The sequence below is a fragment of the Symsagittifera roscoffensis genome, chromosome 3 (genome assembly GCF_963678635.1).
Source record: "Symsagittifera roscoffensis chromosome 3, txSymRosc1.1, whole genome shotgun sequence".
In the NCBI taxonomy this organism is placed as follows: domain Eukaryota; kingdom Metazoa; phylum Xenacoelomorpha; order Acoela; family Convolutidae; genus Symsagittifera; species Symsagittifera roscoffensis.
In genome coordinates, this window is record NC_087064.1 from 11358686 (window position 1) to 11372562 (window position 13877).

The 13877-nt window shown below is 33.0% G+C and overlaps 1 protein-coding gene across 2 annotated transcripts in view; it reads right to left on the reverse strand.

The window, feature by feature from the left end:
• Positions 1 to 3499: 3499 nt before the first annotated feature.
• The window catches only part of LOC134842077 (fibrillin-2-like), a gene marked incomplete at its 5' end in the record, with an annotated part of 60149 nt that continues 49771 nt past the window's right edge, over positions 3500 to 13877 (reverse strand). Inside the window, 7 exon segments of one of the 2 annotated variants that reach the window (XM_063858235.1) lie at positions 3500 to 3766; positions 7500 to 7628; positions 8604 to 8738; positions 9598 to 9732; positions 11341 to 11469; positions 12259 to 12387; positions 13641 to 13769. In XM_063858235.1, the coding sequence (XP_063714305.1) occupies positions 3615 to 3766; positions 7500 to 7628; positions 8604 to 8738; positions 9598 to 9732; positions 11341 to 11469; positions 12259 to 12387; positions 13641 to 13769 (938 nt within the window). 2 annotated transcript variants of the gene reach the window in all.

The window sequence follows — 13877 nt, forward strand, 5'->3', positions numbered from 1 at the left end:
TTTTATAGAATATGCGGATTCTTTTGTAGCATCTTTTATCTTCAAAAACATAAATAGGTGATACTTTTTTAGTACAAGTGTAGAACAACAGGATGTTTCCTTCATAGTCAAGTGAATTTTATCTTTTTCCGGATAATATATATTCTGCATAGGGTATTTTTAGAACTGCTAGTGCAAGTGATTGTAAAATTTGCGTTCTTTCAAGTTCGCTTAATTGATGTGGTGTTTCTAATTCTGATAAGGATTTTCTCAAAAAATTCTACTTATTGCTTAATCTATTTTGAAATCTCGGTGTATGTCATAATGAATTGCGCCAAAATAGGTGTTGTTTATGAGTGATAGTTCTTGTAGGCGTTTACTACATCTTTGTCTTGTGGTTTTATTTTTCCACCAATAATTCCTGTGTTCTTGAGGAGGTTTACTGGGATGTATGAGTTTTCGTCATTTGTTGCATGATGTGTTGCGTGTGGATTTCTTATGATTTTTCCTGTATTTGTGTCGAAACCTTGTTCATACTCAACAAGAGTTTCTGAATATTGTGTTTAATATAGTGGTTTATTGTACTTACATGCAAGTTCTGATACTCGGTACGTTTGGAAACGTGTTAATTTGTTTTCTATATTGTGAATGTTTCTAAATTTTGAATTAATATGCGTAATTTTTCCAGGGTTTACGTTTTCGTAAGGACTGGATTGAACAAAATGTTTTTGATGGAATTATAACATTCTAGCGTGGACTTCTGCTACTTGAAATTCGGTACATGTGTCTTCAGGAAACCAGACAACTGTTGCTTGTGTTCTTGTAGTAGGATCGCAATATCCCTGGTCATTTTTGCGAGGGAAACTGATTCCTTGATAAATTTTAGAGTTATCTTTTAGATCTCGTGTCAATTGTACTATTTCAAGTTGTTTTTTTTCAATCAAAAAACCTCATTTCTTGATACATTTTTTTTGTATCTGCTTTACATTTTGAGGGATTGTTTATTCCAATGTGGTATCCAATTTTTATCATGAATATCGTAATTTAATCTCCAGTGTGCGCCTTGGAATGGGAATTTATCGTCTAGTCTAATATCTAGTCTGGCCTTGGTATCTTTCAAGTTCGGCTTGATGTGTGGAGTCTGGAAAAACTTGAAAGTTTACCAATTTTTTAATTTATACCTTTGTTTGATGTGATTTTTAATCTGAGAAGTTTTTACCATTTTTACAATAAACAGGGTTGAGATGTAAAAGTCTTTCGGTATTGCTCTGGTAGAAAGATTCATGATCTAATCTATTTTTATTTCCGTTTGAGACTTGTGAGCAATGTACTTTCTTTTCGGAAAATGTCGCTCGGAATTTATATCCTGTTAGTGTTGTAGCGCGTGCTTTCGAGTAAAGTGTAGCTATAATGTTTGTGGTTTCTATACTTTGTGGTTCAGATTCAAAGTTGTGTGACTTGATTTATAGCATATTTACAATTTGAAAACCTCGTTTTTAGAAATGAAACATCAAAATGATCAACGAGTCGTCTTTAAAAGTCAAATTTCAAACTTTAAAACACTAATTTATTGCTTCAGCAAAATATCAGCGATACAATTTTGAAAATGGCATTAATTTTTTCACGTTGAAAAAATAGATACCAAAACTGTGTAGATATCGAAATCGAACAAACGTTAATTCAATTGTTACGGCACGCGTTTCTAGATTTGTTGTTTTCATTTGTGAACAAAACCAGAGACCATGATTGTTCTCATTGTTTTCACGGTGTCTGAATTAATTTTGCAAAAACTCTAGAATCGAACTTTTTCTGCAGTTTTTAATTTTTGATTTGGATGCGATGAATACGCGGTCAGTGCTGGTAAAATAATCGAGTAAGTTTCAATGATTTTTCAACGTAGTAAAAACAAAAAAACACATATCAAAAAATTCTTCTATGCGGCTGATTGATGACATACACGCTTTTGAGCAGAAGACTTGAGGGCTTTTGATAAACTGACTTTTCTCATAAATCTAACGAAAAAGATCATTCAACCAGTGGGAAAGACCACCAACGAATCGTCCGGCTATTCACGTGATTGTAAAAGTTTCTACATAAAAAGTTTGGTATAGTGTGTTTCACTTTGCTATGTTTCGTTTGCTAAATTTTTTCTTATAAAATTAATTCTATTTCTTTTTACGCGCTGCTACATACAAAACTATTTGCGTGAAAAGCTTTTGCGTAAATGTTATCGATTAGTCCAGCGAAAAACTGTGGTCCAGATCTGAATAAATTACAATCAAGTCACAAAATGACGGCTAGTATTATTTTATTTACAAGCAGTTTTCGTATTAAATCAACAAATACACTTCACTTTTAAAGTTTTTTTGTCTTCAATGGTTCGCCCGATTATTTGAATTTTGTTTTTCTGCAGCTTCTATAACTTTTTAAGTATCAAAGAACGAATGATTGAAAGAGTTTTGGCCGCCAGATCGGCAATATTCACGCAATGTTTATAATCCTGGGATGTTTCTGCTTCGCGAATCAGACCGGAGTCTAGAGTTTGTTAACTTCTATCAACTGTTCAAGCGAACGATGTTGTTGCGTGGTTTCAGCTGCAAAACATCGTCAGAGTAGTCATCATCAGTATCCGGATGGTCTCAAACAACACACTGTGTATTGGTGAATTCTTCTCATACCACATTAAGGAAAATTCCACATTGGCTGTTGACGATCTTGAAAACACAGTCATCGGGTTTATCAAATTGTTACTAACGGTTGTGTCCGAACTTTAACGGTAGCGTTATCGTCACTATCATCAGATCTTTCACTAGTTGACCACTGATGTTTTTGCGGTTGAAGGTGAGATTCTTCTAGCAGCCGTCCAGGATGTAGCACTTGTACCAAAAATTAAGTTGAAACAAATATAACTGATTAACACTGTACGACTTGTATAAAATTGTTTGTTGTGGTTTTGATAGAGGGGAAAAAATAAGATAATTTTTTTTCATACACACCACGAAATGAACGTTAAGAGCAGCATTCTTCTGGTGTGGAGTTTTATGGCCAGCATTTTTTGTGTATGAAGGTCAAACTGGGATGTGAGATGATTATCTTACCGTTTTTTGTACCGATGTTCGAAGAAAACGGAATAATTATGCTTGGTGTGGTTTTTTGTTCAGCTATTTTTGGCAATCGAATTAACGGTTTTTAACATGAAGGTTTCGAGCCTCATTTAAGTTATCAACTCCCTGGAATCAAATTTGTTTCAAGTTGTCTGAAGTCAAAACATTACCTCCGATCATTTTTGCAAAGTTTTGGGAGATTGAAAACGGTCAGTTTGGCCGTGCTCTGGACTAGTTTTTGCGCGTTTTGTTGATTTGATCCATAATCCTGAAAGCGGTACGCGAATTATTTATGCGTGGCGAATCATCCTTTGATTTTTTCCAACGAGTACTACAACTGAAACTTTTATTGAACTTTCTCTATTTCAACCGGCACTCACAATGGATTAATTATTTCATTCAATTTAAACCAGAATTTTATTTTTCATGACATGAGGAAGGTTATATCAGAATTGAGTAAGTTGAAAACTTTAAAACTCTAAGCTAATTGTTTCAACTTCGAGCCTTGAGAAGCAGTTTATAGATTCTTTTTCAGAAGTTTTTGCAGTTTGCTACGGGGAAACAACCCCTAGAGCGACAAACATCACATGTACAGGTGAAGCTTCCTTCCGTGTTAGTGCAACTTATAGACAATCGTCGATTACATACCGTGGAGGGCGGAACTTCTCGACATTCGTCGATATCTGAAACAAAACAGCCAATTATCTTTGATTGAATTTGCGAAACAAATGAAATCAATTTTCATCTCGCCTTTTCTTTTGACTAAATTTTACTCAATTTGAATTGTTCGGAAAATCCACAATCGATGAGGTTAAGATCAATCAACGTTTTTTAAAAAAAAAACGAAAAAACATTTGAGGAGCACTTCTAATTTCTCCTGATACCATTTGTCGAGAAAAAATACAAAATTGTTTTTGCTCTATTTTCTTTTGCCCTGAGATGAAAAATAGTTCCGTGTCTTGCCCCTCAAATTGATATTTTTCCGATTAGCTTTCCTAAATTTCCTTTCACACAAAACGTGCGTTCATTGGCCGCACATTTTTCTAGTCGAGAGGCGCATGGCGAAAGGGCTCCTTTCAAATAACATGAAACACGCATTTGAAAGCAATAACTTAACTTGGCGGACAACATGAAATAAAAAGTAAAATGAAAAACAAAATTTAAAAAAATCATTATAAAAAAAACGAAAGCCTCCAACTGACTTTTTTAAAACAATTTTTTCGAAAGGTTTTGAGACATTTAGTTAAAACTATTTATCCACGAAGGAAAAGACCAACATACGAGCTGTACAGCTTATCACGGCGAACCGTTGTTGTGCCCCTGCTGAAGAACTACATGCTATATTTTTGAACATTCTAAAAGAGATTCTAAAAGACATTCGAAAAGTCTAAAATCAAGATTTGGTTTTTGAATTCTACCATATCAATAACACTTGCACTGATATTTTGGTCAACTTGACAGCCGAAGTTAACTGAAATATTAGTATGCATTTATTTTTATTATGTTAAAATGATCAGTTTTAAGGAATGCATCAAGACTTAATTGGCGATATTCCCGCATCCAAGTCTAGGCGTAAATAATCGATTATTAATAATCGGAATATTATGATGTTTTTTTTGACAATTATAACTGATTATAATTACCAAAATTAAGTGTTTAAAGGATTTATGATTGACTATAATCGTGATACTTTCCAAGAGATTATAATCGCTTATAAGCGGTTAATATTAATTAAAGTTCTTACAAAAAAAACCACAAAATCAATTATAATCGATTATAATCGATTATAAAATCTTATTTTGCCACGATTTTGTCAATTCAGAACTGTATTCGAATTATATCTTATGGATTTTGTTTTTGTGTCAATAAGAAAATCTCTAAAAGAGAGTTCTCTTGAACACTTTGGTTCATCTGAACACAAAGTCTTACCACGAAACAAAAGTTTCAAAGAGATCCTTTCAAATGAGTGGAAAGTTTCCCGCGGTAGATGAAAAAAAATCTTTCGAATTACTCTTGAACCTAAATCAGTTTGCTGATAATTTAGTGTTTAAAAAAGCTTAAAATATGCATCACAAATTAAAAATTTGAATTAATGGGAATAACTTAAAAATATTTTTCTCATTTTCCATAGGGACCAATATCTACAACAAGCATAAAATATAAGCTACTAGGATGCAAGTTCGAAGACAAAGTGGACAAACAAAAGGGATTATAATCATTTATGAGCGATTATAATGAATTTTTGTGCAAAACTAATGAACTAGAAATATGAATAATGTAATGGATTATAATCAATTATAATCGATTATAAATGTATCAAAAAATAGATGAATAAATTATCGATTATAATCGATTATAATATATTACAATTAATTATGACTGATTTTAAAGAGAGAGATTATAATCGATTAATAATTGATTGAAATCGATTGTTCCTCAATTTTAGTAAGACTGGTACTAAAATTGTAATATAATCGATTTTCGCTTGAAACTGGATGCGGGCACTTAAATACAACATCGATAATCACACAACAGTTCAGTGTGGCAACTTTTGTTGCTCAGATCATTTCGTTTCTGCCGAAAAAGACAAACTCACTTCCCTGATATTTCTTTACAATCTGCTATAAATGGTGATTGAAAAACGGATATGGTGACGAGCAAAAAACTCAACTTCGCTTTTCATTTACAAAAATTTAAATTCGTTGTAAATGTTTTTTTTAGATTCTCAGACCTATTTTTTTGGTGACTTATCTACAAATCAATTTACTATTGACAAGAGTTACATATAATTGATCAGAAGAGATACAGAAGTCTATTACACCAATAGTTTAAACTTTGTAAGTTAGCAAATAATTTGAAGATGAAGATATTCGTTATCATGACTTGTGGGTATTTGACAATTTCTAAACGTTCCTATTTTGTTTAGACTTTCAATTTAGTGCCAATCAACAAAAAATCTAGTACCAAGAAGTCCAATGAAATTTTAAAAATCGAAGAGTTTTCCTAATACCCATAAAGTCAATTACCCATTAACCAGAAGATAACATTTTATGATTTGCGTTCCTGGTTAAACCCAGATTTAGTATACAAATCGGTATGCCATTACCAGTCGGTATGCCATTACCAGTCATAATAACTTGCCTGTCTCAGAACAGATTGGTGGGTACGGGTGACAAAAAAATTCAAGATATTCACTTTTTATTTGAATACTATCAGTTCAATTACAATACAGCTGCTCGTGTGGTCATCTGACAGGCAAATTTAACAAAAATATCCGTTAGCGGTTATTTTTATGAAAATTTTTGTTATTTTGATCAGTTGTCAAGAATACGTTAAATTTTATAGGAAACAAAGAAATGCTTATATCTTCAAGAAAAACAGACATAGAGTGAGTTAAGTGAGTACCATGAATTAATGAATTAATTTCAAGAAAACAAAGGAAATGTTTTTTTTGCTCGAGATACACCAATGTTCTCTTCAAATGTTAAATAAAAATTTTTTTGTCACCATATTTGCGTTGGCTCAATAATCTCAAATACATTCATTAATTTCGCCTTTTGACATGATTTAAATTTCTTCCAAACCAATTGAACGTGTTTATACTATTTTTTCATGCAATTAATTCTTGATTTTATAAGTAAACACAAAACGAATTATTCCGATTCATCCAACTTCATCATGGCGGATTTAAGGGAGGGAGTTTGCGGGCACGCCTTCATCTCAAGGATTTGACCCCTGCCGACCCAAAGGGTCCCCCTTTTGTACCATTTCGAGATATCGGTATCTGGCTGACGGATCCTAAATTTTGATAAGGGCAACTTTGGCGCCAATATACACTATTTCTTACGCGCCGAAAAAACGCAACTTTTTGGTAATTTTTTTTCAAAAAATGCCTAAAAACGCTTTTTTAGACAAATTTTTCAAAAATTATCCTGCGGCGCCAAATTTGTAGCAGGAACAGAATCTTTTAATTTTTGTGAGAGTTCGAAAATCATTTTGGTTGGCGTAAAAAAAGATCGACAAAATTTTCGAAAAGGTTTTGAAAATACGACCCTTCGAGAAAATTCTAGATCCGCCCCTCATTTGCTATAAAAGTTTTCAATAGAATGAAATATTTCAAAATTAGGTGGAGTGCATAATACTTTACGCGTGTGCAATACAAATTATCATAAAGCTGTCCACTTTGGCAATTGTCGCAATCTCGATAATAATTAAAAACAAATTTCTACCTTTTAAAACACTTATAGAAATTATGCACTACTACAATCCTTTCTGATGATCTGGTGGTTAAATTAACCATTTTTGCATACGCTGCGTATTCTTTCAGGATTTTAGTTCTATGCCGGCGAACAAAAAACTTTCGATCACAAAGTTGGTGGGCCACGATTTTTTGAAAACATTAACTCAATTTTGAACCTGTGCAATCTTGGTTGGATCCCGTTTTTGAAGAAAAGCCTTCCCGGCACTGACAGTTATATGATCCCGGTACATTCGTACATTGAGAGTTGCTTCCACAAATTTCCACTCCACTGCATTCATTCACATCTATATAAAACGTTAAATATGGTTGTCCATATTAATAAAAAAACTTCGTACTGTTGATGCAGTTTTTGGTTACTGTAAGGTAAACAAAATATCTTTTTGTACCAATTTGAATTGCATATTTTAAATCAAAATTGTTAGAAAACGTCCATTATTTTTGCAAAAAAAAACAATACTTTAGATCGGACAATATGAACATTCCCTCTCAAAACAAACAAATAGTCTAAATATTTACAGTGGCAAAAAATTCTGAATAAGATTGTCCCGAAACAAAACTGATCAGCTACCCAAGTTTCTTGAGTATTCAAGTGATGGTTTGCTTTATTGAAATTTACAATAAAACTAAGTTTATGGACCATAGTCAGATAAATTTATAAACCGTTCACAAGAATTCAGAAAAAAAAATTCCAAATAAAAAAACGAAAGATCAATTTCTAATACCCATAAAGTCAATTACCCATTAACCAGAAGATAACATTTTATGATTTGCGTTCCTGGTTAAACCCAGATTTAGTATACACATCGGTATGCCATTACCAGTCGGTATGCCATTACCAGTCATAACAACTTGCCTGTCTCAGAACAGATTGGTGGGTACGGGTGACAAAAAAATTATTCCGATACAATCGTACATAAGAGTTGCTTTCAAAAACTTTGCTACACTAAATACATTCACAACTAGCTCAAAATTTAAAACTGGTTTTTCATCAACAGCGAAAAGTTTTGTTTTGCTAATTTATTTTTTGGTTAGAATTACAGATATTTCATAGCAATTTATGGCTACAACAAAAAACATGAGAAACTTCATGGTGCCCTTAAATTTTCACTCACGTTTTGAATGATTTGACTTTTCAGCTTAATTTCATTTTAATTTATTTTATTCATGTAAGGACAGATCAGATTCAGTTTTTTTACAAAAAATGCCTCAGATAAAAAGATGGAAAAAATGACCAATATCTGTTGAACAAATTGTCCTACCTACGCAGCCACCTCCATAACTCTCAGACGATAAGGAATATCCCTCACTGCATTGGCATTGATATCCACCAATAGAATTGGTGCAACTCCCTGCACTCGCACTGCCGCATATTCCATTGTCACATTCATCAATATCTACGAGAAAAGGAAACAAGACTGCTCGAATATCAGGGCAAATTCCTGATTGTTCCGACAGCTCTTAAGGTCAATTGAAAGGTTTTTACGTTGAATAATTGACAGAATAGTTGAAAAAAAGGAACATCTTTTCCCTCATTTCGTCTTTTCTTCCCCCACACGCTTTGTAATATACTAAGGGCGTATTTCGCGTCTCGTATTAAGGTAATAGCTTTCGAATGCTGGCCTCAGTTCAATTTGGAACGCCTTGATTCGCTTCTTACGCGAGATATAATACTCAATATATAGCACTTTAGTTATCCCAAATTGGACAAAGCTAGCAATTATCAAACGCCCTCAATTGTACGAAAAACGATCAAATTGATAAGTTTGAGCTAAGGATCCTAATATCTCTCAGATGGAATAAAAAATTTTGTCGGAAACGTTTACTTAACAAGTCGAAAATTGACTGAATAAAAAACCACACCAAGCATAAATCTTCCTCACTTTCTTTGAAAATCGGAACAACAACCCACAGTATTCGGCGATTCGAAGTAGATCTTTTTTTAGGGAAATTTGGATAAAACATATGTTAAAATGCAATTCCTACCATATGTTAAAATGCAATTCCTGAAATATAATTATAGTTTTTTTTGTAAAAATTGAAGCCTCGCAGATAATTTTTCAGAATTCAAGAAATATAACTTTTTCTGGATTGCTAAATCTGGTATTTTTCCCAACAGATGGAATAATATTAACTATCAATAGCCATACTGAAATTTTTTGAAGAATCCACCTATGAAATTGTTCGAGGCATTTTTTTTGTTTGAATTGTATGATATGAAAGTCACCGGGGGATATGTTGAATTAATTTTCTTACCCACACAGCCACCTCCATAACTCTGGGTTGATAAATCATACCCCTTGCTACAATGGCAATGGTATCCACCAATAGAATTGATGCAACGTCCTGCACTCGCAGTGCCACAAATTCCATTGTCACATTCGTCAATATCTACGAGAAAAGGAAACAAACCAAAGCATTCGGTGACTCAAAGTAGATCTGTTTAGAGAAAATTCAGATAAAAATTTTTCTGTGAAAAAAAGTAGCTCGAAGTTTTTTTAAAAGAAAGTATTAATACTATATGTTAAAATGCAATCCCTGAAGTAATGAAGCATCAATAATTATTTTTTAGAATTCAAGAAAAGTGCTACTTTCATGGATCACTAAGTCCAGTCCTTTTTTTTCCCAACTGATAGAATAATATTATCTAACAATAGCCTTACTGAAATATTATAAAACGTTTATTGATAAATTTTATACAGTTTAAAACCACAGACGAAATAAAAAGTTTTTTTACTGAACACACAAAAAATCTAACTATTCAAGATATTCACTTTTTATTTGAATACTATCAGTTCAATTACAATACAGCTGCTCGTGTGGTCATCTGACAGGCAAATTTAACTAAAATATCCGTTAGCATTTATTTTTATGAAAATTTTTGATAATTTGATCAGTTGTCAAGAATACGTTAAATTTTATAGGAAACAAAGAAAAGCTTATATCTTCAAGAAAAACTGACATAGAGTGAGTTAAGTGAGTACCATGAATTAAAGAAATAATTTCAAGAATAACAAAGGAAATGTTTTTTTTTGCTCGAGACACACCAATGTTCTCTTCAAATGTTAAATAAAATTCTTTTTTTTGTCACCATATTTGCGTTGGCTCAATAATGTCAAATACATTCATTAATTTCGCCAATTAACATGATTTAATTTTCTTCCGAACCAATTGAACGTGTTTATACTATTTTTTCATGCAATTAATTCTTGATTTTATAAGTAAACACAAAACGGATTATTCCGATTCATCCAACCTGCCGACCCCCTGCCGACCCCCTGCCGACCCACTGCCGACCCCCTGCCGACCTCAAGGATTTGACCCCCTGCAGACCCAAAGGGTCCCCCTTTTGTACCATTTCGAGATATCGGTATCTGGCTGACGGATCCTAAATTTTGATAAGGGCAACTTTGGCCCCAATATACACTGTTTCTTACGCGCCGAAAAAACGCAAATTTTTGGTAAATTTTTTTCAAAAAATGTCGAAAAACGCTTTTTTAGACAATTTTTTCAAAAATTAGCCTGCGGCGCCAAATTTTTAGCAGGAACGCAATCTTTTAATTTTTGTGAGAGTTCGAAAATCATTTTGGTTGGCCTAAAAAAAGATCGAAAAAATTTTTGAAAAGGTTTTGAAAATACGACCCTTCGAGAAAATTCTAGATCCGCGCCCCTCATTTGCTATAAAAAATTTAGAATGAAATATTTCAATATTAGGTGGAGCGCATAATATTTTACGCGTGTGCAATACAAATTATCATAAAGCTGTCCACTTTGGCAATTGTCGCAATCTCGATATTAATTAAAAACAAATTTCTACCTTTTAAAACACTTATAGAAATTATGCACTACTACAATCCTTTCTGATGATCTGGAAATTAACAATTTTTGCATACGCTGCTTATTTTTTCAGGATTTTGGTTCTATGCCGGCGAACAAAAAACTTTCGATCACAAAGTTGGTGGGCCACGATTTTTTGAAAACATCAACTCAATTTTGAACCTGTGCAATCTTGGTTGGATCCAGTTTTTGAAGAAAAGCCTTCCCGGCACTGACAGTTATATGATCCCGGTACATTCGTACATTGAGAGTTGCTTCCACAAATTTCCGCTCCACTGCATTCATTCACATCTATATCAAACTTAAAATATGGTTGTCCATATTCATAAAAAAAACTTCGTTCTGGTGATGCAGTTTTTGGTTACTGTAAGGTAAACAAAATATCTTTTTGTACCAATTTGAATTACATATTTTTAATCAAAATTGTTAGAAAACGTCCATTATTTTCGCAAAAAAAACAATACTTTAGATCGGACAATATGAACATTCCCTCTCAAAACAAACAAATAGTCTAAATATTTACAGTGGCAAAAGTTTCTGAATAAGATTGTCCCGAAACAAAACTGAGCAGCTACCCAAGTTTCTTGAGTATTCAAGTGATGGTTTGCTTGATTGAAATTTACAATAAAACTAAGTTTATGGACCATAGTCAGATAAATTTATAAACCGTTCACAAGAATTCAGAAAAAAAATTCCAAATAAAAAAAACGATCAATTTCAAGATTCATTGGAGTCAATTGAGAACTGTTGTCGTACTTAAAAGATCAATTTCAAGATTCATTGGAGTCGATTGAGAACTGTTGTCGTACTTGACTGCAAAAAATACGCCCGCGTATAAAGAAATATCAGCTTCTGTTTATTCATGTCAGAAATTTTAGAATTCTAAATTCCATTTTTTGGTGTGTCATATAATACATGGTTTTGCTACATTATTGGCTGGTTGAGCGTAGTACCCAATTTCCTTATGTAGCATTTTTAGAAGTACTGACAAAATTTCATCCCAATAAATGAAACCGTAAAATTTTAATTTCTGTCAAATGATTCGCGTTTCTTTGAGAAATGGTAGATAAATTAATTAACCTGTGCAATCGTTGTTAGTTCCAGAGGGTGAAAAAAAACCATCGGTGCATCGACAACTGAATGCTCCAGGAACATTAGTGCATTCAGAGTTGCTTCCACAAACGCCCTGTGCATTGCATTCATTCACGTCTGGAAAAAAAGCAATGTTTTTCCTTCTTTAGGAGATTTCGAAAACTTTTTTCTTCATTGATTTTTTTTTGTATTATTTTAGCTGAATGGGTCATGTTACGAGGTAAATTAGGAAGTTATGAAGAACAATTCTGCTCACAGCAGATAACTTGTTCACCTTGTGAAATTTCAGTGCATTATAAGAAGGTAAAGGTTGTTTTTCAAATTGAAAATCAAATACGAGGGAGCAAGTGGAAAAGTGAGAAAATCAATATCAATTCCTGCTTTTTGTTACTGCTTTTTTTTCAATTTTTTCCCAATTAACGTTAAATAACTGTTGGTTTCATTTTTGGATGAGCTTGAAAATTTTTTTTCTTCTGGAATTGGGCCCAGTCTACCATATTTTCTGCCCACAAACCTCGGGGAGGCTTTCTCTAAAAAACAGCATATTCCAATTTTTGAAGAGTACATTCGAAAGTTTTAAGAAAAGTTTTTTTTTTCGATCAACAAACCATTAGCATTAATTTCAAGAAAAATCCTAGTAGGTTTGATGTTTGGAAAAAATTATTCTCGGAATAAGAACTTGTTTCAAAAAATTTTATAGACTGCTGCTAGATGAGACCACATAATAATTAAATCGGTCTGAATGTACTTTAAAAATTTTGGCATTAGAACAAAAGACCGAGGTTTGGGTTTGTAGTATTTTTGTTCTTCAGAATTGTAAGCAACTACAAAAAAATTTCCTTAAGATAATCGAGCACAAAGTATTGAGGCATCAAGATTTAAATTTGATGTTTCAAGATTGTTTTTTTTTCCACTTTCCTTCATTCTTTCAAAGTCTATTTTGAAACTTTTTCTATGTTATTGTCATAATGCAATGAAATTTTGGATGACGAACAAAACAGTTGTTGTGAAAAGCTTGGTTTTTCATGCATCGCGAATTTAGCTGGGATAATACGCAAAGCAACTAAGAAAATGGACAAGTTAAACTGTTGTGGGGAGAATGGAAAACAGCTTCAAGATTTACAAAAATTACTTTTTGTTCTTTTGCCTAATAAAAGGTGCTCGCGCAAAAATAACTGGCGTTTAATTAAGCACGTCAGAAGAAACATTTGAAAAATTTTATAGTTTCCATCAGATAATGCATTGTTCTAGGCTGTCTTATTGTCAGCAAGGGGACCTTAACTTTCTCGTGAAAAACACCCCCTAAGCTCGTCTTATAAAAAAGCAAAGTAATATATAGATTTCTTTCACGACATTGAAAAAAATTTAACCTGTGCAATCGCTGTTAGATCCAGACTGTGAAAAGTAACCATCATCGCATCGACAATGAAATGCTCCAGGCACATTGATACATTCAGAATTGCTTCCACAAAAGTTTTGTCCATTGCACGCATCCAGGTCTGGAAAAATACCTACTGATATTTTTCCTTCTCATAGGAGATGAGGCGTTTTTTAGAGATTTAAGGTTTGACTGCAGTTGTTGTAGGTAGCTCAAAATGACAAAAAAC